The sequence below is a fragment of the Pavona decussata genome, unplaced genomic scaffold (genome assembly GCF_977016875.1).
Source record: "Pavona decussata unplaced genomic scaffold, jaPavDecu1.1 SCAFFOLD_381, whole genome shotgun sequence".
Lineage (NCBI taxonomy): Eukaryota > Metazoa > Cnidaria > Anthozoa > Scleractinia > Agariciidae > Pavona > Pavona decussata.
The window spans coordinates 2331495-2358887 of NW_028145755.1; the positions used below are offsets into that span (position 1 = coordinate 2331495).

The window sequence follows — 27393 nt, forward strand, 5'->3', positions numbered from 1 at the left end:
TTTCTGTATAGCCTCAGTCAGCAGTTTCTTCAACTTGAATTTCGTCATCGGAATTCTAATGAGTAATAATTATGAACGAAGCCTAGGCTATAAAGCATGCCATGCATTGACGCACTAAAAAAGAGGAAAACAAGGAAAACAACAACAAACAACGACTGCAACAACAACAACAACAAGCTTTATTACAAAATTAAAAAGTAAACTTAATTTACAACGTAAATACATTAATACAAAATAGGTAACATTTACTCAGAATAACTGAAAAGCTAGTCGAGCTGAGTAAAACTAAATAATGTTTAAATATAGAAGGTAGGATGGCACTAAAGCTTGAGCAAAGCAACTGATTAATCATTAAAAAAGACGAGAAAATGAATGAATAAATAAATAAATAAATACCAGTTGAAAACTTGATGAACAGTAAGACTGTAAGATGTTTAACTTGACTTTGTTTTTAAACGTTTTAAGGGGAGGTGTTTAATGCTTTCGTCAAAAGTGATTCCAAACCTTTACAGCTACAAAGCGAATGTTGAATTTACCATAGTTTGTTTTGATGGTGTTGATGTAATAGGTTGATTTAGAAGCAAGCCTGGTATTGTCAGCGGTATTGAAAACGCAGTGAAAAGAAAGAAGATCAACTGCTAACAACGCGGTGGAGCCAACTGTCTCGATAAGCGGCTGAATCAGAGCGGTGTTGTTAATATTGATTAGCGTGACTGGAGCACCAGGCGCCATAATAATAGTGTTTCGAGTTGATCCATCAGACTTGTAATATCACCGTTAGAAGAACAAAAAACAAAAAACTTTATCTAGTATATAAATCAGCGCTCTGTTAATGAAAGATGTTAACCTATAAAGCTTGTATTGACGCACTAAAAAAGGAGAAAAATAAAGGAAAACAGCGTGAAATGAAAATCGGCTGGTAAGGACACCAGTGGAGCCATCAGTTCAAGCAGTTTGGAACAGCGGTCGCATTGGAACGGCTGTGTTAACACTGGTTGCCATGACAGCTGGATGACCAGGTGCCACGATAACAGCTCCTTGGTTGGCTGGCCTGGAACTGCAGCAGCCACAACAGCAGCAGAAACAAACACATGCGATGATAATAATGAGCAAAATCGGTCCACCAATCACTGCTGCTTTGGTGATTTCATCCATGCTGTTCCACCATCCTAAACCAAACGGAACGGAATGTGTTAGATGAAGGAAAGAAGAATAAGAGTTATACCTTATTTATTTTTACTGAGACAAGGTTAGACCTAATAGGTAACATCCTTCAAACGCCAAGCCATGGGGAGACTTATTTCGAGCACAGGCACCTACTTTCTTCCTATATAGCAACGCCCTGTCCTGATACCGCTACTGATCATTTTGCATATCGTTAAAGAACAATCGATACTTACCACAGTCGTGAGTTGAGATCGGCAGGTCCCCGTCTAATACGGTGGCTTTCACTGGGTAAGTACCCTGGTTCAAGAATTTTGCTCCCGCCAGGAGTTTCACCTGAAGAAAAACGATTAAAACACGATTTGTCGATCTTCTTTTTTTTTTTATGTTTAGTTTAACGTAACGACGTTCCCGGAACCCAAAAGGTTTGGTTTCTCATAAGATGCCAAAGGGGTCATGCAATAACACCCTCTGATCCCTAGTTGGCATCGTTCATGGTTAGAATAGAACGATATTCTACAAGTACTCTACTGCAATGTTTTCCTGTCTAATGGTTATGCATGCAAAGACAGACATTTCACCCCTGATTTCCGGTTTGACGCTACCGTGTACTTGAAAGAAAACATGGTGGAGAAAACAGCGGCAATTTCATGGGCGCATGCGACATTTCCTCGTCCAGTATCAACTTAGACGGGTCATATATCCAGGACTTAGACGGCTCACCCAGGGTAGCGTGTATTAGTTTACACCTTTGTTCATCCCCTTATTCATTCCTAGGACCTAAATAAGACTTATTTGGGTTCATTTTGGGGTCAGTCTATTGCCTGATCAAGACAGTACAATGTACTTTATAAGAAGTACTCACCTTCAAGCGCAGTTGGTTGGTGTTGTCGTTATTAGTGATCCCCACTTGAACATAGACACCAGCGGAGAAGATACCAGGCAGAGACACTGTGAATCCTGGGACTTTAACTATGTCATCACTAGTGTAAGTGTGAGACCACGTCAGTCCAAGATCCTGGACATTCATCGAAGCCTTTACGGAGACGGGATTATCACACTTGTTGATCTAATGGGTGATAAATTTAACAAAAGAGCTTTTGGTTTAACGCCATTAAAGTAATGAATGAGTTTTGTTCCTCTATTCAAATCTGACAGTTAACTGGTAGTCAAAATCGACTAAACATCAAAACAGGGAGGAGTAGTGCTGGGACAGGACTTACTGATGATCGGATACTCCCTGAAAACCCTGGGGTTGCAAACCATTCAAAGATGATTAAACAGGGTCAAAAGTTAGAAAAGAAAGTACAAAGTTTACATTCCTTTGTGCTGGCAACACGATCACATCAGGAAATCAACACTTGTCCAACAGATCTTGCTAGTATTCCAGAATTGAAAAACGTGCTTATTGCATGTAATCTGGGAGAAACAACAAAACAATAGGGTAGAGTCTACCTCAAAAATGGTTGCTATTAGCATATTGGTATTGTGTGTGCTTAAAAGCCTGAGAAAGCAGGTCACAGGTGACTGTTGCGAATGGTGAAATATCCCGAACTGGGTAGCAATGACTAAAATTAACAAAGCTAAGCATATCGCCAGATGTAAAGCGTGTTTTAAGTTTTAACGTTGTTTCCTCTTTCAGTGACACCTCCTTGTCTCTAATTTAAATGTTTCCTATTAGTCAGAGTACAGTTGACCTTCCCATCTCCTGCGTCCTTTAACTTTTGGTTGAATTGATTAAATGAATACCTTCAACTTGAATGTGATTGGTTTGTTGACAAAGTCCATGTTGCACGTGATCGTGCTGCAGTCGCCACTGATGCTGCACCCTTTACCCAGGGTTGGCGTCACACCGGAGCAGGAAGAGCCGCCACCAAAGTCAGCTAAAATCAAAACTTGTCAATTAAGATTTGGTTGTACAGCATTAGGATTTTTGCTAACGGACAATGCCTTTTGAAGTAGCTTTGAAGAATATCTTCAGTAAAAGCTGGAAGTAGTTTTCAAAAAGGCGTGAAAACAAGTTCCTTGTGTTGATGCTAAAGTAGAAAAGCTCACGATAATAGACAAAGTAAAACAAAATGTAAACAGATGTTTATGAACTACAAAGTAACAATGGTGATCAGTTAGGTTTAATGTATTTCCAATTCGCCAATCACAACAATTAGTGCCCGTTTACATGGAGAGCAGCAGACCCGAGGGACTACCCGCCTAACCGGGCTCCCTTGCCGGCGGGCCAGCTTTTCATACATTCCTTTACCAAACGCAGTGAAGTGTTTACATACTAGACCGATCGTTTTTGCATGTAAATAGCCAGGGGTCACCTGGCTACCCGAGCAATGTTTTACACGTCAGTTTTAACTTACATGTGCGCTTAGTGCGTTCAAACTTCAAGAGGAAAAAAGTCCGTTAGTTTAGAATGGTAATTCTCGTACAAACACTTTTTCAGTTTTCATTTTCGAGGTTCCGCGGAAGGCTGTCTTCCCCCTCGGTAAATAATTAGTTAATTAATTATTAATTCAAAACTCTTAACTGAGTCTGGCTGTGTTATTCGCTCTATGAAGTTCTGTCGAAATAAAATCAGTGAATGATCCGGTGGATGACCATTCTAAGAGATTACAATCTAAGCCGATATATTTGAAAGCGAATAGATAAAACTAGCAAGAGTAATAGTGCTTGATGAGGATCAAACGTATTCAAAATACATGCATGTGTTCAGCGAACGCGTACTTTAATACATCTTATTAGCGACAGACAACGAGAGCAAGAGAACGTAGAAAACAACAGTTTCAATTAGCAAAACACTGGCTCTACACATGCTTTACAAACTTTGGTATGTCAGTTTTATTTTTAATATCCTCTGCAAAACAACAACGTGAAATAGCCACATTCATGGTTTTATGGAGAAGCGGGAGAACGTGAACGCATGATGATTAATTTTCCTTTCTCTTTCTTAACTTTGAAGCCGCCCCTATGGCGTTAGCTTCTAGATAGTTTGGCCACATTACACAAACTTAATGGATAGCAAACTGTCACAAAGTTATTCAGAAAACGCGAATGTAATTCAAGCCCCATTTTTGTTGGCGTCGTCGTCATCTTTGCTTAAGGTTCCCTGTTATGAAATTAAGACCAGTGAAGATTCTGACTGATTCTGTATGCACTGAATATAAAAGAGGCGCTTAATAAAATATGAGAATTCTAGATCACTAGGTCAGTTGCTAGCACAGGAATTTAAGACCTTCTTATCTCGTTTTTAAGGGAATACGATACATACATATGAATCTTAATTTAAACACTGTAACAGTTAAAGCTACAAGCTTGTGTGGCCGTGTATAACCGATAAAATCCAAAATAGAAAAACACTAATAATAACTGAGAATGTTTTACAACATCGATGGTTATGATCCTTCGGTAGTTTTAAATAAATGACGTTCTTAACTTAGAGGGATTGCTACGCGCACCCTTTGCTCGATTCCCAGAAATTAAATGTTTGCTGGACATTTCTGAGAAAGCAGTTGCCAACAGGCGTCTTTTCCTCCTCGGAATTAACTCGGTTACCAACTCAGGACCGAGAGGAAAACGTTTCTGTGAAATTGTAAGCTTTAAAGAACCCTATATACTACTAATGCATGGAATGTGTCTGTCCAACGCGAAAGCTTGACTGGATTTTCAAATTATAATCATTAATTATAAGTGTATGTGAACCCCTGGGTGAATAAGTTCTTAACTCCTTAGTAAAGGTCGTTTAGAATACAAGCTTTATATAAAAACTTACCTGTGGTTGATGAAATTACTAGGATAAATATAATAGCAAAGAAGCCAATGGTACAAATTCGTCCAGACGCCATTATCACGGAAGGCATGGAGTACTGTGAAATATAAACAATTCATGCAGATTTTTCGCCGTCAAAGGTTTGCCGATTTGATTGACAGATTCAACATATTTTCTGTTTGAGCACTTTTCCGGTGTTTTCGGAACACGGCGTTTTGTTTCTCGGAAATTAAGAAAGTCTCTTCCCCAGACCTCTCTCTCGAACACCCTGCAAGGTCTTTTCCCTCTTTCCCCCACTTTTGGAAAGCGGAGAATTCAAATGCTTCTGGAACTTGTTCGTAAGAGTAATTGCCCAGAGGCTCTCCCGTTCTTATAGTAAACCGACTTTCGCCAATGGAAATCCCTTCTACCCGAGAATGAGGAACACCATACACGCATGCATATTGCAGTTGTTCTCCAAAATGGCGGGCAAGTCACGCGTCACTTACTTGCCCTAGCAATGTTTATAAATGCGAGATTAATGTTAACGTAAGCGCATAAAAGGAACATCTGACCGATCGGTGGTACCATTGGTTTCTCATTCCCAGTCTCTTATCTTGAGAAGAAGGGCTTTGAACGAGAAATGGAGCGCTCTTGAGAAAGACGATTTCCAGGTGTTCAAGTCTTCATGTATCCAGTCCTTGGGATTCCTCTATAAAATGTCTGATGAGCATTCCAGTAAAAAATTATCTAAGGCACGCTTGGGTTGGTGCTTGGTTCCTAATTTTGTCTCGTTAATGCCACGTCAAGAGCTCAGTGTATCCGTTAATTAAACGCCTCAGTTTTCGAGTTGCTTTCGTCACTAATTTTTTCAATTATTAATTTGTCAAACAAATGCAGTGCAATTAAAAAATATAGCTTGTAAAATCTTTACAGAACATTTTCATCTGGTTATCTTTATAATCCAGACATTTTATTCAGCGCACATAACGTTACACAAATACAATTAACGAAGACATGCTTAAACAACAGTAAAAAATCAACAATGTACTTCCACGCTCCAACGGTTAAACTGAAAAGTAAGATAACTGCAGCGGCTAGTACATATCGTATGGAATCATTATACTTAATTAACTCAAAACGCAACCACTTTAAAATTTCTCCGGGCAAAGAAATGAGGGTCACTCCTGTGATTCCAGATTGTTTCGTTCCCTTTTAAAGACATTTCTTTATTAGCTAACTGAGATCCGTTAATTTCTCTCGATCAAAATTCTCATGGGTCGAGCTGCCGGACTGGCCAGAAATCTATTTCTTTATATTACCTCTACAGTACTTTACAACGAATAAAGTTGTCAGGTGACTAAGATACGTTTTCTCTAATTTTTATCTCGTCATTTCGACTGCTTATAATGCACGAAGCCTTGGCTATAAAGCATACGTTAACGCACTCAGAAACAAGGAAAACAGCTAGAACAAAACCAGCTACTGTTAAGCACACTGTAGAGTCACCGGCTAAGTCCTCCGTCCTTCCTCAGTCCTCCCTCGATAAGCCGTCGCCTCAGAACAGTCCTGGCTACCTTGGCAGAAGCTTGGACACAACTGTCCCATAACTTGTCACATGCATTGGACCTGCAGCAGCAGCAACAACATGCGAGAATAATGATGAGCAAAATCGCTCCACCAATCACTGCTGCTTTTTCGATATCGTCCAAGTCGTACCACCATCCAAAGAATCGTAAACCAAAGAATGTGTGTTAGATGGAAAGACTGAACTACAATTTGCAAGCCGTATAAATTATCTCCATTCTCTAAAGTTCGAAATTTGTTTCCCTAGCACTTTTCACAATCAGATACTAGGAGTAGGCCCCTAACAATTATTATTATCACAGAGGTCATGTATTTGAATCCCGTTCAAGCCGACGCGCTAACCAGTACACCACCCGGCGCCTCCACCCATCGTGATAAACCAGCGTGCTTATTACAGGGCGCTTATCGAGAATGCGCCAGACCGACGTTGCTAAGATTGAACAGAGTTAAGCTAAAGTCAGTGGTTTCAGCTTGTGTCCGGGCACTTTTCGTCATAAGACTGAATCGAGACTGACATGCGGGAACATTTTTCCATTTAGCCAAAATTTTCAGTTGAAAATTCTGGAAACTTTCCGTCTCAAGTAAAAAGGCGTTTTTCCTTTAGTTCCAAAGTCGCAATCGCATAGGTTCTAGATCAAAATACTTACGTGATGGCACAATAATGGTGCAAGAAGGCAATACACAGGAAATGGAAATTTTGTACAAATGGTTCGAGCTGAAGGCCGGTGACAGAATAAGTGTAGTACTTCCGAAGGTCGTTCTTTTCTTCCTGAAAATCTCCTTTTGATCTGCGTGTTTCATTTGTATTTCAACCAGTTGAACCGAACATTTTGGCTAAAGTGAAAGCGCCATAGCAATACTTCAAACAGCTGACAAGAGCAAAAACGAAAGCATGAAAAATTTTCGACACAGGTTTATCTCTGCTTCCACCAATTTAAGGTATCATGTGCATAACATGTGTAGCCACTTGTCTAATGGTAACTGGTCCTGCCCTCCACTCTTCCTCGAAGTCCTAATTTAGAAGACGTTGGTTTGCTGAAAAAAGATGGTAAAATAGTAAAAACCCGGAGAAATAGAGATTTTATTGTCTCCTCTTTAGTTACTCCATGTTAATTATTCTCGATCAGAATTTTCATGTGTCAAGCAGCCCGATTAGACAGAAATTTATTTTTTATTACTTTTATTTACAGTGTTAAGAAGCGATAAGTACTTTAAAACGGATAAAGCTGTCAGGGAGACTAAGATACCTTTTTCCAACTTGTGTCTCGTCAGTCGACTACCGTACAATGTACAAAGCCTTGTCTATAAAGCATACAATAACGCACCAATAAACGAGTTGAAGAAAACAGCTACAACAAAAACAGCTACTGCCAAGCACACTGTGCGGCCACCGGCTCAGGCCTCCTCGACCAGCCGTCGCCTAATAACAGAGCTTGGTGCCCTGAGGGGGGCATATTGACATGTAACTATTACTATGTTTCAGTCAGATTTGAATTTAAACTGGAAAAGCTAGTTCAAGGTTTGTATAAAGGTCATGATTTGAAGAAAGCTTCTCCCCCATGTATAATAAGTCCCCGCTGCCCAGGCCTGAAAATAAATAAGTCCCTCGGGACTGCAAGGACTTGAATTACTAACGGTAAAAACCGCTCTAAGATCAAGAAGGAAAATCAAGTCGTGACCCGCGCGATCAGTTTGCGATCGTTTCCCGCGCTTAAAGCATTCAATTGTACTTGGCTCGAGTTCTTATTGGTTCATTCTGTTGTATGCGTGTGCTGTGATTGGCTGGAGTGATTATTTTGATTTCGATTCTCAATTGAAAACAGCTTTTATGGTTCTTGAAATACTTTGGTATGAAATAGAGATTCGATTTGTGCCTGTTTTGATTGAAAGAGGCAAATCTAGAGTAAGATATGACAATGGAAAGTTAAATATTTTAATCGATCGGTTTTCTTCTGAGGTTCTCATCACAAGCTCATTTCCCGGTTCATTTGTTATAAGAACAAAGAACTTTATCAAGTGGATAAATCACTGCTCAGTTGATGAAAGACGTTAACATATAAAGCTTTTATTGACGCATTAACAAAGGAGGAAAATAAAGGAAAATGGTGTGAAATGAAAATCAGCTGGAGCCATCAGTTCAAGCAGTTTGGAACAGCGGGCACCTTGGGACGGTTCTGTTAATACTGGTTGCCATGCATGACAGCTGGATGACCAGGTGCCACAATAACTGTGCTTTGGTTGGCTGGCGTGGACCTGCAGCAGCCACAGCAGCCGCAACAGCAGCAGCAACAACAACATGAGATGATAATAATGAGCAAAATCGGTCCACCAATCACTGCTGCTTTGGTGATATCATCCAGGCCGTTCCACCATCCTAAACCAAACGGAACGGAATATGTTAGATGAAGGAAAGAAGAATAAGAGTTATACTTTATTTATTTTTACGGAGACAAGGTTAGACCTAGTTGGTAACATCCTTCAAACGCCAAGCCATGGCGAGACTTGTTTCAAGCTCAGGCACCTACTTACTTCGTATATAGCAACGCCCTGTCCTGATACCACTACTGATTATTTTGCATATCGTTAAAGAACAATGGATACTTGCCACAGTCGTCAGTTGAGATCGGCAGGTCCCCGTCTAATACGGTGGTTTTCACTGGGTAAGTACCCTGGTTCAAGAATTTTACTCCCGCTAAGAGTTTCACCTGAAGAAAGACGAGTAATAATACAATTTGTTGATTTTCTTTTTTTGATGTTTTTTAACGTAAGGAAGTTCCCTCGTAACCATACTTCTCCCCGGAACCCATAAACTTTGGTTTCCCATAAGGTGCCAAAGGGGTCATGCAATAACACCCTCCCTCTGATCCCTAGCTGGCATCGTTTATGGTTAGAACTAGGACGGTATCGTTCTCAAAAGTACTCTACTGTGCTGTAATGGCTCCTGTCTACTGGTAATGCATGCAAAGACTGAAATTTCACCCTTGACTCGAACAAGAGTTTGAGGTGCCTTCCTCTGTTTGACGCTACCGTGTACTCAAAAGACAACATGGTGGAGAAAACAGCAGCAATTTGATGGGTGCATGCAACATCTCTTCGTCCAGTGTCAACTTCCAGAGGTTTCAGGTTCCAGACCTCTCACCCAGGCTAGCGTGTATTAGTTTAAACCTTTGTTCATTCCCTTATTCATTCCTAGGATCTAAACTTTTTTTGGCGTCAGTCTATTGCCTGATCAAGACAGCATAGTGTACTTGACAAGAAGTACTTACCTTCAAGCGCAGTTGGTTGGTGTTGTCGTTATTAGTGATCCCCACTTGAACATAGACACCAGCGGAGAAGATACCAGGCAGAGACACTGTGAATCCTGGGACTTTAACTATGTCATCACTAGTGTAAGTGTTAGACCACGTGATTCCCAGATCCGGGACATTCATCGAAGCCTTTACAGAGACGGGATTATCACACTTGTTGATCTAATGGGTGATAAATTTAACAAAAGAGCTTTGATTCAACGCCATTAAAATAATGAATAAGTTTTGTTCCTCTATTCAAATCTAGCAGTTAACTGATAGTTAAAAACGAATAAACATCAAAACAGGGAGGAGTAGTGCTAGGACTAACTGATGATTGGATTTTGGTATTGTGTGTGTGTGTTTAAAAGCCTGAGAAAGCAGGTCACAGGTGACCGTTGCGAATGGCGAAATATCCCGCACTGGATAGCAATGAAAATGAACAAAGCTAAGCATATCCCCAGATGTAAAGCGTGTGTTACGTTTTAACGCCGTTTCTTCCTTGAAACCTACTCGTGTCCAATCAAAACGTTTCCTATTAACCAGACTACAGTTGACCTTCCAATCTCCACCAACTCATGGTATGCGTTCTTAAACTTCTGGTTGATTTGATTAAATGAATACCTCCAGCTTGAATGTGATTGGTTTGTTGACAAAGTCCATGTTGCACGTGATCGTGCTGCAGTCGTCACTGATCCTGCATCCTTTACCCAGGTTTGACGTCACACCGGAGCAGGAAGAGCCACTATCAAAGTCAGCTAAAAAACAGAACATGTTAATAAGATTTGGTTGCACAGTATTCGGATTTTTGCTCACGGAAAACGCCTTTTGAAGTAGCTTTGGAGAATATTTCCAATTTTTTAGTTTTTAGACGTCTTATTAGAAACATGTAGACTTTTTACTTTTTATTTTTTAGATAGCTATATTTGTAATTTTTTTGTATTCTTACGTTAGATTTATGCAGGGCCTCACTGAAAACCACATTTTGTGACGTGGGCTCCCTGTTAAAATATCTTATTATTTATTTATTTCATTTAAAGCTGAAAGTAGTTTTAAAATAGGCATGAAAACAAGTTCCTTGTGTTGATGCTAAAGTAGAAAAGTTCACAATGATGGACTAAGTACAACAAAATGCAAACCGATGTTTATGAATTGCAAAGGAACAAAGGTGATCATTTAGGTGTAATGTATTTCGAGGACTCCAATCACAACGATTAGGGCGGCTGACCCACGGGACTACCCGCCTAACCGGGCTCCCTTGCCGGCGGGCGAGCTTTTCATACATTACTTTACAAAAAGCACTAAAGTGTTTACATACTAGACCGATCGTTTTTGTACTGATGTAAATGGCCAGGGTCACCTGGGTACCCAAGCTATGTTTTTACGCGTCAGTTTTAGCTTACATGTGAGCTAAGTGCGGTCAAACTTCAGAAGGAAAGCTTAAGGTTCTATTTTGCTCTTAAAAGTCTGTTAATTTTTCGGATAACCACTTTTTCAGTTTTCATTTTCGAGGTTTCGCGGAAGGCAGTCCTGTACCTCGGTAAATAATCAAAAACTACTACTTTCAAAACTCTTCACTGAGGTTCAGGCTGTTATTCTCTCTATGAAGTTCTGTCGAAATAAACTCAGTGAATGACAACGAATGACCATTCTAAGAGATTGCAATCTGAGGTCGATATAATGAAAGCGAAGAGATGGAGTCGATATATGAGTCGATATATTTGAAAGCGAAGAGATGAAATTAAGAGTAATTGTGCTCAATGAGGATCGAACCTATGCAAAGAACATGAGTTCAGTGAACGCGTACTTGAATACATCTTATTAGGGACAACGACAGCACGTCAGAAAACAACAGTTTCAATTAGCAAAGCACTGGCTCTGCACGTGCTTTACAAAGTTTGGTATGATTTTTTGATACCCTCTGCAAAACAACAAGGTGAAATGGCCACATTCAAGGTTTTATGGAGAAGCGGGAGAACGTGAAAGCATGATGATTAATTTTCCTTTCTCTTTCTTAACTTTGAAGTCACATACAAGCTTGTGTGGCCGTGTATAACATAAAATGCAAAATAGAAAAACAATAATATTAACTGAGAATGTTTTACAACATCGCACGGTTATATTCCTTGGGTAGTATTAAATAAAAGACGTGCTTAATTTAGAGAGATTGCTACGGGCAACCTTTGCTCGATTCCCGGAAATCAAATGTTTGTTGGACATTTCCGAGAAAACAGTTGCCAACAGGCGTCCTTACCTTCTCAGAATTGACTGTTACCAACTCCGGTTCGAGAGAAAAACGTTTGTGTGAAATTGTAAGCTTTAAGGCACGCTATATCCTACTAATGTATGTGTCTGTCCAATGCGAAAGCTTGACTGGTTTTTCAAATTATAATCATTAATTATAAGTATATGTGAACCCCTGGGTGAATCAGGTCTTAAGTCCTTAGTGAAGGTTGCTTAGAATACAAACTTTTTATAAAAACTTACCTGTGGTCGATGAAATTACTCGGATAAATATAATAGCAAAGAAACCAATGGTACAAATTCGTTCAGACGCCATTATCACGGAAAACATGAAGTACTGTGAACTATAAAAAGAGGTATTCGTGCAGCCTTTTCGTCCTCAAAGGCGTGGTGATTTGATTGACGGCTTCAACATATTTCCTGTTTTACCGGATTTCGAGTGTTCGTAGAACCTGGCTAAATATGGAAGTCTCTTACCCAGACCTCTCTCGAACACCCATCAACCCAAAGACTTAAAAAGAAGGAAAAAATCAAAAATAAAAGTTGCGCCACGTGGGCATCGTTTCGTTTTTATTGCAAACAGATTCAAAGGCCTGGAGACAAAATGGATGAACTGACGACTATGGGGACTTTGAAAAACCTACTCGCTTAGAAAGAAAAGCTAAGAGAGTCTGAGTCTCAAGGTGAACAAGAGCTGGACTCAGAAAAATAAAAATAACCGGTAGCCGAATAAACGTGATGACCCTAAGGCGACGTAACATTGGGTTTTCGTTTTAGATACATAGCTGGATAAATATACAGGAGCTTTGTAACAAAGTTTTCCCGAAAAAAGAGATTTTAATGTGTCCTCTTACTCCATGTTAATTATTCTCGATCATAATTCTCAAGCGTCAAGCAGCCCGTTAGCCAGAAATTTATTTTTTTATTATGTTTATTTACAGTGTTACGAAGCGATAACTACTTTACAACGGATAAAGCTGTCGGGGAGACTAAAAGACCTTTCTCCAACTTTTAACTCGTCATTAGACCACTTACAATGCACGAAGCCTTGTCTATAAAGCATACAATAACGAACCAATAAACGAAGAAAACAGCTACAACAAAAACAGCTACTGCCAAGCACACTGTGCGGCCACTGGCTCAGGCTTCATCAACCAGCCGTTGGCTAATGACAGAGCTTGGAGCCCTGAGGGGCACATTGTGACATGCAACCATTAATATGTTTCAGTCAGGTTTGAGTTTAAACTGTAAAAGCTAGTTCGAGGTTTGTATAAAGGTCATGATTTGCAGAAAGCCCTCCCATCCTCTCTCTAATTAGTGCTCGTTGCGGAGGCCTGAAATTAAATAAGTCCCTCGGGACTGCAAGGACTCGAATTACTAATGGTAAAAACCTCTAAGACCAAGAAGGAAAATCAAGTCGTGATCCGCGCGATTGTTTCCCGCGCTTAAAGCATTAAATTGTACTTGGCTCGAGTTCTCATTGGTTCATTGTGTTGTATGCGTGTGCTGTGATTTGGCTGGAGTGATTATTTTGATTCTGTTTTCGATTCTCAATTGAAAACAGCTTTATGGTTCCTGAATTATTTTGGTATGAAATAGAGATTCCATTTGTGCCTGTTTTGATTTAAAGAGGTAAATCTAGAGTAAGATATGACAATGGAAAATAATTTTTTTAATCTATCGGTTTTCTTCTGAGGTTCCTATCACAAGCCCATTTGTTAAAAGAACAAAGAACTTTATCTAGTGGATAAACCACAGCTCAGTTGATGAAAGACATAAACAAAGGAGGAAGATAAAGGAAAACAGTGTGAAATGAAAATCAACTGGTAAGGACACCAGTGGAGCCATCAGTTCAAGCAGTTTGGAACAGCGGTCGCATTGGAATGGCCCTGTTAACACTGGTTGCCATGACAGCTGGATGACTAGGTGCCACAATAATAGTGCGTTGGTGTGATGGAGCGGACTTGCAGCAGCCACAGCAGCCGCAACAGCAGCAACAACAACAACATGAGATGATAAGAATGAACAAAATCAGTCCACCAATCACTGCTGCTTTGGTGATGTCATCCATGCTGTTCCACCATCCTAAACCAAACCAAACGGAATGTGTTAGATGAAGGAAAGAAGAATAAGAGTTATACCTTACTTATTTTTACTGAGACAAGGTTAGACCTAATAGGTAACATCCTTCAAACGCCAAGCCATGGGGAGACTTATTTCGAGCTCAGGCACTTACTTACTTCGTATATAGCAACGTCCTGATACCGCTACTGATTATTTTGCATATCGTTAAAGAACGATCAATACTTGCCACAGTCGTCAGTTGAGATCGGCAGGTCCCCGTCTAATACGGTGGTTTTCACTGGGTAAGTACCCTGGTCCAAGAATTTTGCTCCCGCCAGGAGCTTCACCTGAAGAAAGACGAGCAATAATACAATTTGTTGATTTTCCATTTTTGATGTTTTTTAAAATAACGACGTTCCTGGAACCCTAAAGCTTTAGTTTCCCATAAGGTGCCTAAGGGGTCATGCAATAACACCCTCTGGTCCCTAGTTGGCATCGTTTATGATCAGAATAACACGATATCGTTCTGCAAAGTGCTCTACTGTAATGTGCTTCTGTCTAATGATAATGCACCCAAAGATGGAATTTCAACCCTGACTTGAGGCGCTTAGTCTGTTTGACGCTAACTTGTACTTAAAAGAAAACATGGTGGAGAAAACAGCGACAATTTCATGGGTGCATGCGACATTTTCTCGTTCAGTATCAACTTACACAGGTCATATACCCAGGACTTAGACCTCTCACCCAGGGTAGCGTGTATTAGTCTACATCGTTGTTCATACACTTTCATTCCTTTGGCGTAAGTATATTGTCTGATCAAGACAGCACAATGTACTTTACAAGAAGTACTTACCTTCAAGCGCAGTTGGTTGGTGTTGTCGTTGTTAGTGACTTGAACGTACACACCAGCGGAGAAGATACCAGGCAGAGACGCAGTGAACCCTGGGACTTCAACTATGTCGTCACTAGTGTAAGTGTGAGACCACGTGATTCCCAGATCCGCGACATTCATCGAAGCCTTTACAGAGACGGGATTATCACACTTGTTGATCTAATGGGTGATAAATTTAGCAAAATAAGTTTTTATTCAATGAATTAATTTTGTTACTCTATTCAAATCTGATAGTCAAAAACGACTAAACATCAAAACAGAGATGGGTAGTGCTGGGGCAGGACAACTGATGATCGGATTCTTTCTGAAAAGCCTGGTGTTGCAAACCTATCAAAGATCATGAAACAGGGTTAGAAGTTGGAAAAGAAAGCACAAAGTTTATATTCCTTTGTGCTGGCAACACAATCACATCACGGGAAAACAGGAAATAAACACTTGTCCAACAGACCTTGCTAGAATCCTACACTGAATTCGATAAACGTGTTTATTGCATTTCATCTGGGAGAAACAACAAAACAATGGGGTAGTGTCTACCTTCAGTAAAATCAAAAGGGGTTGTTATTGTGCGTGCTTTAAAGGCTCAGGAAGCAGGTCACAGGCGTGACCGTCGCAAATGGCGAAATATCCCGCACTGGGTAGCAATGAAAATTAACAAAGCTAAGCATATCCCCAGATGTAAAGCGTGTCTTATGTTGTTTCCTCTTTGAACCTCCTCGTCTCTAATCAAAACGTTTCCTATTGATAAGTGTACAGTTGACCTCCCGATCTCCGCCGTCTCCTGCGTTCTTCAACTTCTGGTTGATTTCATTAAATGAATACCTCCAGCTTGAATGTGATTGGTTTGTTGACAAAGTCCATGTTGCACGTGATCGTGCTGCAGTCGTCACTGATCCTGCATCCTTTACCCAGGGTTGGCGTCACACCGGAGCAGGAAGAGCCGCTACCAAAGTCAGCTAAAAAACAGAACATGTTGATTAAGATTCCTCTTAAAGTAGCTTTGGAGAATATTTCAGTAAAAGCTGAAAGCAGTTTTAAAATAGGCGTGAAAACAAGTTCCTTGTGTTGATTCTTAAGCAAAAAGTTCACAATGATAGACAAAGTACAACAAAATGCAACCAGATGTTTATGAACTACAAAGGAACAAAAGTGATCAGTTAGGTTTAATGTATTTCGAGGACGCCAATCACAACGATTAGGGCGGCTGACCCGCAGGACTACCCGCCTAACCGGGCTCCCTTGCCGGCGGGCCAGCTTTTCATACATTTCTTTACAAAAAGCAGTGAAGTTTTTACACACTAGACCGATCGTTTTTGCATGTAAATAGCCAGGGGTCACCTGGCTACCCGAGCAATGATTTTACGCTTCAGTTTTAACTCACATGTGTGCTAAGTGCGGGCAAACGTCATAATGAAAGCTAAGAGTTCCATTTTGCCCTAAAAAGTCTGTGTTAAGAATGCTAATTTTTCGGATAAACAATTTTTCAGTTTTCATTTTCGAGGTTCAGCGGAAGGCTGTCCTCCCCCTCGGTAAATAATTAGTTAATTAATTATTAATTCAAAACTCTTCACTGAGTTTGGCTGTGTTATTCGCTCTATGAAGTTCTGTCGAAATAAACTCAGTGAATGATCCGGTGGATGACCATTCTAAAAGATTACAATCTAAGTCGATATATTTGAAAGCAAAGAGATGAGATTAAGAGTAATATTGGTCGATGAGGATCAAACCTATTCAAAGTACATGCATGAGTTCAGCGAACGCGTACTTTAAGGCCCGGTTCATACGTCGAACTTTACATGAGCCGAACCTAATACCTATTAAGGTCGACCCAAATAATTAAGTTCGGGAGTTGATTCAGACGTCGAACTGGAACCTAACTGAAGTCGAACTTAATTAAAGCTCAAGTGAGAAAGCAGATTTTCGTGGTCAGCGGCTGTTGTTTTTCTCAACAAGATTCAAAATGGCGGGAAAGATGAGTTCTGACATGGAAAAGCTTGTTTGGTAAAATGGAATTGGACGTGGTCAATAGTTTATTTTAGTATTAGTTTTTATTGATATTTCTTATAATTTCTTTATAGTTATTATATTTTTATATAAAATTTTTAAATTCATGTAAAGCGCTTTTGATCATTTTAATGTTAAAGGCGCTTTATTAAGTGAACAAATTACTACTATTATTATTATTATTATTATTATTATTATTATTATTATTATTAAGACAGGCCAAACACGGCTACTATTGGTCGAGATAAGAAGAATATGACCTTCAATACTAATTTGCTCTTACGAGTACGTCTTTCAAAGATCTCCCCTTTCTGTACGAAAGTAGGGAAGGGTCTTTGTCAGAGGCTGATTTTCTATCAAGTGCCATTTACTCATCTGAATGGTTTTAGGTTAGGCACAGAAGGGCGATATTCCGTAACAAACGGCAAAATGTTTTTGCGCTTTTTTTGTTTGTTTTGTAGTGCCGATATTCTTTCGCTGAAATTGACTTCTGAGAGAGTTTTATCTATGAGGTTATCGAGGTAACCTCTGTAGTGTAATCTCTGTTTGAATAAAGTAATGTTTTCTTCAAATGTTGTTTTTGAAGATTTTGTTCTGAGAAGTCTTGACGCTTCGCCTTTGATATAGCCTGTATTGGAAAGTTTCTGTTGGTTTGAAGTGCGTGTACATATCAACAATAGATTTTTTTTTTTTTAAATCTTTCGCATCTCAGACAAGTTTATTTAGTTCTCTCGAAACAAGAAGAACAAGCACGTTCCTCTTTTCCCGCCATCTTTTTCAGAATGAAGTCCTTTGCGCATGCCAAGTCGATGGAACGCGCAGATCACTGGGATAGATATAATTTATTTAATTTATGCGTAACGTGTGCATTTGGTTCGGCACATGTAAAGTTCGACGTATGAATCGAAGTCGAACTTTTACCGTTCTATTCGACTGGCGCAGTCGAACAGAACGGCGGGTCGACCCAAATACAAATCTGTCGATCCTAACTGATTCATACGTCGATCTTTGCATGCGCCGAACCAAATGATTAGGTTCGGCTCATGAAAAGTTCGACGTATGAACCGGGCCTAAGGCCCGGTTCATACGTTGAACTTTACACGAGCCGAACCTAATACCTATTAAGGTCGACCCAAATAATTAAGTTCGACAGTTGATTCAGACGTCGAACCTACCTGAAGTCGAACTTAATTAAAGCTAAAGTGAGAAAGTAGATTTTCGTGGTCAGCGGCTGTTGTTTTTACTCAACAAGATTCAAAATGGCGGGAAAGATGAATTCTGACATGGAAGGGCTTGTTTGCTAAAATAATAAAGACAGGCTTAACACGGCTCCTACTGGTCGAGATAGGAAGAATATGACCTTCAAAGCTAATTTGCTCTTACGAGTACGTCTTTCAAAGATCTCCCTTTTCTGCACGAAAGTAAGGAAGGGTCTTTGTAGATCTCCCTAGGCAGAGGCTGATTTTCTATAAAGTGTCATTTACCAGGAGCCATAATCAGGGATGGAGACCGTAACGATACGCCATTTTGACTTTTGGACTTGTCCCCATGTGTTGTACCAAATAATCTATTTTTAGAAAAAAAATGCGCCATACGCGCGTGCGCGCACGCGTATAAACGGCCAGGATCGCGCGTGGAGAAATTGAAATTTTTTTTATACTCGTTCAAAAAAATGGCGTCCAAATTTTAAAATTCTACCAGGGAATATCTCCTCAGTGCCCACATTTAAGGAATCAGACTCTCACAAAGAAAAGGTAACAATTGAAAGAAGACGGGGGAAGTTGGGATAAGCGGCCTATTGATCACATGACTCTCACAGTAAAGTCAAAAATGCGCCTAAACGGTGGCGCTGCGTGCGTTGCTACTGTTGAATGAATGAAAAAAAGCTTACACTCTACGGACATGTACTCAGACACGTAAGGACTTTTTTATCTTTAGTGATTTTTTTCTCAACTGCTTTCCGTGTCACATATAAGGTAGTATCCCCACGCAAATTTTCGTGTATTCACGCGGGTTTATGACGTGAAGGGGGGGGGGGGGGCATTTTTTTCTAAAAATATATTTTTTGGTACAACACATGGGGACGCGTGGACCCCACGCTTACGGTCTCCATCCCTGATTATGGCCCCTGTATTTACTCACATGAATTGTTTTAGGTTAGGCACAGAAGGGCGATATTCCAAAACAAACTTCAAAATGTTTTTGCGGGTTTTTAGTTTGTTTTGTAGTGCCTACATTCTTTCGCGGAGGTTGGCTTCCGAAAGAGTTTTATCTATAAGGTTATCGAGGTGACCTCTGTTGCGTAATTTCTGTTTGAATAGAGTAATGTTTTCTTCAAATGTTGTTTTTGAAGATTTTGTTCTGGAAAGTCTTGCGGCTTCGCCTTTGATATAGCCTGTATTGGAAAGTTTCTGTCGGTTTGAAGTGCGTGTGCACATCAAGAATAGATTTTTTTTTAAATCTTTCGCATCTTAGACAAGTATATTCAGTTGTTTCGAAACAAGAAGAACAAGCACATTCTTCTTTTCCCGCCATCTTTTTCAGAATGAAGTCCTTTGCGCACATGCCAAGTCGATGGAATGCACAGGCCTCTGGGATAGATATAATTGATATAATTTATACGTAACGTATGCATTTGGTTCGGCACATGAAAAGTTCGACGTCTGAATCAAAGTCGAACTTTTGCCGTTCTATACGACTAGTGCAGTCGAATAGAACGGCGGGTCGACCCAAATACAAATCTGTCGATCCTAACTGATTCATACGTCGATCTTTACATGCGCCGAACCAAATGATTAGGTTCGGCTCATGTAAAGTTCGACGTATGAACCGGGCCTTAGGGGCATTAAGCAGCGACGACAACGAAAGCAAGAGAACGTCATGATCAGAAAACAACAGTTTCAATTAGCAAAACACTGGCTCTTTACGTGCTTTACAAACTTTGGTATGTTTTTTTTTTATATCCTCTGCAAAACAATAAGGTGAAATGGCCACATTCAAGGTTTTTTGGAAAAGCGGGAGAACATGAACACATGATGATTAATTTCCCTTTCTCCTTCTTAACTTTGAAGTCGCCCCTACGGCGTTAGCTCCTAGATAGTTTGTCCACATTACACAAACTAAATGAATAGAAATTATCACAAACTTATTCAGAAAACGCGAATGTAATTCAAGTTCCGTTTTTGTTGGCGTCGCCGTCGTCTTTGCTTAAGGTCCCTGTGAAGATTCTGTATGCACTGAATGTGAAAAAGGCGCTTAAAAAAATGTCAGAATTCTAAATCGCTAGGTCAGTTGTTAGCGCTGGTGTATTTAAGAAATTCTTATTTCGTTTTTTTTAAAGCGAATACGATACTGCATGCATACAACCTTTTTTTAAACACGGTGACAGTTCAAGGTACAAGCTTGTGTGGCCGTGTATAACATAAAAACAATAATATTAACTGAGAATGTCTTACAATATCGTACGGTTAACCTTATTATAGAAAATTAACGGTGCGTCTTAATTTTATGAACCTTAATTTCTCGTCATTGTTAATTGAAATCACACTATTTTACAGCATCATTATTTTAAGCCACCTTCATTTCAAACAAAGTTTCACGTCATCTACCTCTCCGTCAAAGTCAGTCGACACATCGTCATTCAATATTGATTTTAAAATGTCTTTAGATTCCTCAATGTAACGATCGTTATCTCCAAAGGGATAGCTCACTTCGTCTACTTTCTTGTGCAAAATGTCCATCGCCTTTCTGTCTTCCCATTTTACAGTAACCTCAGTAGGAATTTCCAGACCGCCTTTAATAAGCGGAGATGACTTGTATTGAATAGATTTGACTTCACCTCTTCTGTCAGCTCTGTCTGCAGTGCACACAGAATATATCGGCTCAGTTCTATTGGAATATGTTCGGCAGTAGAAGCGAATAGGGTTGCTGGCAATATTGTTTGCCAAGTGACTGCAAACCGGTCGTTTGTTGCCTTCCGCTTGCTTAAAGGCGAGCTGTAGCTTTAAAAATGGTTTCCAGCTTCTGCGATACACGTAATAACTTCTTAAACCAGTGATGAATTTTATTTTACAGATTTTGAAATGAAGAACCAAGTTCTTCACGTTTGTGCCTTTGTTGGTATGACTAGTTAGAATATGGTTTACCGGTATTAAACATCGAGTTCTGTTGTTGGACGTTATTGTTTTGTCTCGTGAAAAGCACAGCTTGCTCCCGGGCCCGGGAGCTTGCTATAGAAATTATTACGCATAAAACATCCAATTCGCGTTAATTAAATGCATGTAAACATATACCACGCAGACATTCGAGTAAACATAACTTTTCGAAAATTCGCGTTAATTTTATAACGCGTAGATTTTGTTCGCGTTGTTAAAAGGCTTCGTTATACAGCTATTTCAATTAACGTTGTCGGATCAAAGTATAAAGCTGTGAGACAAGACCTCAAGATTCTGTGGATTCTTTTGAGAATAAGTTCATCAAAATCAGCTATGCCTCGTCCGTCCAGTGAAGATAATTTTATACGATGGCGAGCCATTTGAATGAAAGAAATTTTAGGATATCAAGTGGATGAGCTGGCAGCCTCTTTGAAGATGCCTTTAAGCTTTAAGCTTTGATCCGACAACGTTAATTGAAATAGCTGTATTCAAACAATAAGGTTTAGTATATACCACACAATCAGGCGCGCTGATTGGCTTGCTTGGAGCAGCCAAAGAGAAACAAGATGGCTTCCCGTTTCGCCACGGTTACTTAAGAGGAAATTATTTCGATAAACGAGGCGGCTGTTAAAAATAAAAATACATAAAAGGCAACAAAGTTTGGTTTGATGGCATTAAATGGTAAGTTAGTTAATCTTTTCAATCTCATATTCTAAGGCGTAAAATGAAAATACAATCCCTTGTTTACGAAAACTGCCGAGCACTAAAATTACAATGAAAACAATGAAACATCTAATATTTTTCAGCATGATTTCAACAAAGACGAGTTTCACAGAAAAATTTAAGAAATAAAACTGTAGGAACTAAACAAGTGTCTCCAAAAGTTTTATTTGTCTGCAAGAAAACGAGACAGAACTTTCTACGATAAGAAATCACTTACCACGTTTCGCGCGAGATTTTAAAATTTCATACCCTCTGTCGGTATATTGTCAGAAATAAAATTGTAATTTTTTGGTCCGCTAGTTATTCTGCTCGTGTGGTATATACTAAAAACAAATTATTCACCGAAGTGGAAGTGAAAAGTGATGGATATTTACCTCGCCGCGGCTCGGTAAATATTCATCACTATTCACCTCCACTTCGGTGAATAATTGTTAAATATTCCTTTGGTAGTTTTTTATATAAAAGACGTGCTTAATTTAGACAATTTAGAGAGATTGCTACGGGCAACCTTTTCTCGATACCCGGAAATTAAATGTTTCTTGGACATTTCTGACAACGCAGTTGCTCACAGGCGTCCTTTCCTTCTCGGAATTAATTGTTACCAACTCAGCTTCGGGTTCGAGTTTCAATCAGTGTGTGAAATTGTAAACTTTAAAGCACCCTATGTCCTACTCATGTATGAGTGTGTCGAATGCGAAACGTTGACTGTATTTTTAAAAATTATAAGCATTAAGTAAAAGTATATGTGAACCCCTGGGTGAATAAGGTCTTAAGTCCTTAGTGAAGGTCTTTTAGAATACAAGCTTTATATAAAAACTTACCTGAGGTTGATGAAATTACTTGGATAAATATAAAAGCAAAGAAGGCAATGCAACAAATTCGTTCAGACGCCATTATCACAGAAAGCATGGAGTACTGCGAAATATAAACAGATGTTAATTCATGCAGATTTTTCGCCCTCAAAGATTTGTCGATTTGATTGACAGATTAAACATATTTCCTATTTGAGCACTTTTCCAGTTTTCTCGGAACACGGCGTTTTGTTTCTCGGAAATTAAGGAAGTCTCTTACCCAGACCTCTCTCTCGAACACCCAGCAAGGCTCAGTCCTCCGTGATCGGCGCATTCCTTCTTCCTTCCTCAGTCCTTGGTCCTCCGTCCTCGGCGCATTTCTTCGTCTTTCCTCAGTCCTCCGTCCTCGGCTGAGTCCTCCGACGTCCTTTCTCAGTCCTCCGTCCTCGGCTAAGTCCTCAGTCCTTCGTCAGTCCTCCGTCCTTCCTCAGTTCTCCGTCTTCGGCACATTCCTTCGCCCTTCCTCAGTCCTCCGTCCTTCCTCAGTTCTCCGTCCTCGGCTCAGTCCTCCGTCTTCGGCTAAGTCCTCCGTCCTTCGTCAGTCCTCCGTCCTTCGTCAGTCCTCCGTCCTCGGCTAAGTACTCAGTCCTTCGTCAGTCCTCCTTCCTTCCTCAGTTGTCCGTCCTCGGCTAAGTCCTCCGTGCTTCCTCAGTTCTCTGTCTTCGGCGCATTCCTTCGTCCTTCGTCAGTCCTCCGTCCTTCCTCGGTTCTCTGTCCTCGGCTCAGTCCCTCGTCCTCCCTCAGTCCTCCGTCCTTCATCAGTCCTCCGTCCTCGGCTCGGTCCTCCGTCCTTGGCGCATTCCTTCGTACGTCCTCAGTCCTCCGTCCTTCCTCATTCCTCCCTCGATAAGCCGTTGCCTCGGGACGGTCCTGGCTGCCTTGGCAGAGGCTTGGGCACAACTGTCCCATAACTTGTCACATGCTTTGGACCTGCAGCAGTCGCAGCAGCAGCAACAACATGCAAAAATCGACTTTTTTCAGAGGGGTAAGTCATGGTTTTTGGCCAAATATGACCAACGTTTGAAGTCGGCATTTTTCACTTGTCTATGTCCCTAAGGATCTCGGAATGTCGTAAAGAGTTCTTGGGAATCATTTTTAAGTGCAAATAACGCCCTGACAATGATATTTCTGCTTAACTCTCATCCTGACCTCATCTTTTGATGGCCATTTCTTTATCCCTGGTCCCTTGGGAGGACTAATAAGTGTCTCAGGGGACGCTTTCGGACACATTGATTCGATTGGAAGCTTTGAAAAGAATATTTATATTTTGTTCAAAAATCGACTTTTTCCATGGTTTTTGGCCAAATATGACCAACTTTTGAAGTCGGCATTTTTCACTTCTCTATGTCCCTAAGGATCTCGGAATGACGTAAAGGGCCTTGGGAATCATTTTTAAGTGCAAATAACGCCCTGACAAAGACATTTCTGCTTAACTCTCACCCTAACTTTATCTTTTGCTGGCTCTTTCTTTATCCATGGTCCCTTGGAAGGACCACAAACTGTCTCAGGGGGCGTTTTTGGACACACTGATTCAAGTTAAAGCTTTGAAAAGAATATTTGTATTTAGTCAAAAGTTGACTTTTTTCCATGAGTCCACGGTTTTTGGCAAGAAAGACCAAATTTTGAAGTCGGCATTTTTCACTTGTTTATGTTCCTAGGGATCTCGGAATGTCGTAAATGTCTCTTGGGAATCATTTTTAAGTGCAAATAACGCCATGACAAAACTTTTTTTGTTTAACTCTCACCCTGACTTCATCTTTTGTGGGCTATTTCTTTGTCCCTGGTCCCTTGGGAGGCCTAAAACGTGTCTCAGGGGACGTTTTCGGACACACTGACTCGATTGAAAGCTTTTAAAAGAATATTTGTATTTCGTCCAAAAATTGTCTTTTTTCTAAGGCGTTGTTAGTCCAGGGTTTTTGGTGAAAAATGAGCAAATTTTAAAGTCGACATTTTCTACTTTTTTATGTTCCTAGGGATTTCACTGTGTCGCACTGAACGCCCTTGGGAATCATTTTTAAGTGCAAATAACACCCTGACAAAGGATTTTCTGTTTATCATTCACCCTGACTTCATCTTTTGTGGGCTATTTCTTTGTCCCTGGTCCCTTGGGAGGCCTAAAACGTGTCTCAGGGGATGTTTTCGGACACACTGACTCGATTGAAAGCTTTTAAAAGAATATTCTTATTTCGTCCAAAAATCGACTTTTTTCTAAGGCGTTAGTCCAGGGTTTTTGGTCAAATATTACCAGATTTTGAAGTCAACATTTTTAACTTGTTTATGTTCCTAAGGATCTCAGTGTGTTGGAAAACGCCCTTGGGAATCATTTTTAAGTGCAAATAACGCCCTGACAAAGACTTTTCTGTTTTTCTCTCACCCTGACTTCATCTTTTGTGGGCTATTTCTTTGTCCGTGGTCCCTTGGGAGTCCTAAAAAGTGTCTCAGGGGACATTTATGGACACACTGATTCGATTGGAAGCTTTTAAAAGAATATTTGTATTTTGTCCAAAAGTCGACTTTTTTCTAAGGTGTTGTTAGTCCAGGGTTTTTGGTCAAAAATGACCAAATTTTGAAGTCGATATTTTTAACTTGTTTATGTCCCTAGGGATCTCCGTTTGTCGCAAAACGCCCTTTGGAATCATTTTTAAGTGCAAATAACGCCCTGACAAAGAATTTTCTGTTTATCTCTCACTCTGACTTCATCTTTTGTGGGCTATTTCTTTCTCCCTGGTCCCTTGGGAGGCCTAAAACGTGTCTCAGGGGACATTTTCGGTCACACTGATTCGATTGGAAGCTTTTAAAAGAATATTTGTATTTTGTCCAAAAGTCGACTTTTTTCTAAGGTGTTGTTAGTCCAGGGTTTTTGGTCAAAAATGACCAAATTTTGAAGTCGATATTTTTAACTTGTTTATGTCCCTAGGGATCTCCGTTTGTCGCAAAACGCCCTTTGGAATCATTTTTAAGTGCAAATAACGCCCTGACAAAGAATTTTCTGTTTATCTCTCACTCTAACTTCATCTTTTGTGGGCTATTTCTTTGTCCCTGGTCCCTTGGGAGGCCTAAAACGTGTCTCAGGGGACATTTTCGGTCACACTGATTCGATTGGAAGCTTTTAAAAGAATATTTGTATTTTGTCCAAAAGTCGACTTTTTCTAAGGGGTTAGTCCAGGGTTTTTGGTCAAAAATGACCAAATTTTGAAGTCGACATTTTTAACTTGTTTATGTCCCTAGGAATCTCAGTGTGTCGCAGAACGCCCTTGGGAACCATTTTTAAGTGCAAATAACGCCCTGACAAAGAGTTTTCTGTTTATCTCTCACCCTGACTTCATCTTTTTTTGTGGTATTTCTTTGTCCCTGGTCCCTTGGGAGGCTTAAAATGTGTCTCAGAGGACGTTTTAGGACACACTGATTCGATTGGAAGATTTTAAAAGAATATTTGTATTTTGTCCAAAAATCGAGTTTTTTCTAAGGGGTTAGTCCAGGGTTTTTGGTCAAAAATGACCAAATTTTGAAGTCGACATTTTTAACTTGTTTATGTCCCTAGGGATCTCAGTGTGTCGCAAAACGCCTTTGGGGATCATTTTTAAGTGCAAATAACGCCCTGACAAAGAATTTTCTGTTTATTTCTCACTCTGACTTCATCTTTTGTTGACTATTTCCTTGTCCCTGGTCCCTTGGGAGTCTTATAAAGAGTGTCTCAGGGTACGTTTTCGGGCACACTGATTCGATTGGAAGCGTTTCAAATAATATTTGTACTTTGTGCAAAAATCAACTTTTTTTCTAAGGGGTTAGTCCAGGGTTTTTGGTCAAAAATGACCAAATTTTGAAGTCGACATTTTTAACTTGTTTATGTCCCTAGGAATCTCAGTGTGTCGCAGAACGCCCTTGGGAACCATTTTTAAGTGCAAATAACGCCCTGACAAAGAATTTTCTGTTTATCTCTCACCCTGACTTCATCTTTTTGTGGTATTTCTTTGTCCCTGGTCCCTTGGGAGACCTAAAATGTGTCTCAGAGGACGTTTTCAGACACACTGATTCGATTGGAAGATTTTAAAAGAGTATTTGTATTTTGTCCAAAAATCGACGTTTTCTTAAGGGGTTAGTCCAGGGTTTTTGGTCAAAAATGACCAAATTTTGAAGTCGACATTTTTAATTTGTTTATGTCCCTAGGAATCTCAGTGTGTGGCAGAACGCCCTTGGGAACCATTTTTAAGTGCAAATAACGCCCTGACAAAGAATTTTCTGTTTATCTCTCACCCTGACTTCATCTTTTTTTGTGGTATTTCTTTGTCCCTGGTCCCTTGGGAGGCCTAAAATGTGTCTCAGAGGACGTTTTCGGACACACTGATTCGATTGGAAGATTTTAAAAGAATATTTGTATTTTGTCCAAAAATCGACGTTTTTTCTCCGGGGTTAGTCCAGGGTTTTTGGTCAAAAATGACCAAATTTTGAAGTCGACATTTTTAACTTGTTTATGTCCCTAGGGATCTCAGTGTGCCGCAAAACACCCTTGGGAATCATTTTTAAGTGCAAATAACGCCCTGACAAAGAGTTTTCTGTTTATCTCTCACCTTAACTTCATCTTTTGTGGGCTATTTCTTTGTCCCTGGACCCTTGGGAGGCCTAAAACGTGTCTCAGGGGACGTTTTCGGACACACTGATTCGATTGGAAGCTTTTAAA

At 40.0% G+C, this 27393-nt stretch overlaps 3 protein-coding genes across 3 annotated transcripts; all 3 read right to left on the reverse strand.

Annotated features, from left to right (window-relative positions):
* Nucleotides 1-638: 638 nt before the first annotated feature.
* LOC146452092 (uncharacterized) lies at nucleotides 639-5125 on the reverse strand. The gene is made up of 5 exons (XM_085098534.1): nucleotides 4937-5125; nucleotides 2914-3047; nucleotides 2030-2233; nucleotides 1401-1500; nucleotides 639-1169 (listed from the first exon to the last, which is right to left on the reverse strand). The coding sequence occupies exons 1-5, from the start codon at nucleotides 5022-5024 to the stop codon at nucleotides 946-948; spliced, it is 750 nt and encodes a 249-aa protein (XP_084954660.1). The 5' UTR covers nucleotides 5025-5125; the 3' UTR covers nucleotides 639-945.
* Nucleotides 5126-7651: 2526 nt separating this feature from the next.
* Nucleotides 7652-12399, reverse strand: LOC146452093 (uncharacterized). The gene is made up of 5 exons (XM_085098535.1): nucleotides 12274-12399; nucleotides 10411-10544; nucleotides 9766-9969; nucleotides 9105-9204; nucleotides 7652-8873 (listed from the first exon to the last, which is right to left on the reverse strand). Exons 1-5 carry the CDS (start codon nucleotides 12359-12361, stop codon nucleotides 8677-8679), a joined length of 723 nt encoding a protein of 240 aa, XP_084954661.1. The 5' UTR covers nucleotides 12362-12399; the 3' UTR covers nucleotides 7652-8676.
* Nucleotides 12400-12928: 529 nt separating this feature from the next.
* On the reverse strand, nucleotides 12929-22878 carry LOC146452094 (uncharacterized). The gene is made up of 5 exons (XM_085098533.1): nucleotides 22686-22878; nucleotides 15806-15939; nucleotides 14948-15145; nucleotides 14342-14441; nucleotides 12929-14115 (listed from the first exon to the last, which is right to left on the reverse strand). Exons 1-5 carry the CDS (start codon nucleotides 22771-22773, stop codon nucleotides 13883-13885), a joined length of 753 nt encoding a protein of 250 aa, XP_084954659.1. The 5' UTR covers nucleotides 22774-22878; the 3' UTR covers nucleotides 12929-13882.
* Nucleotides 22879-27393: the final 4515 nt, after the last annotated feature.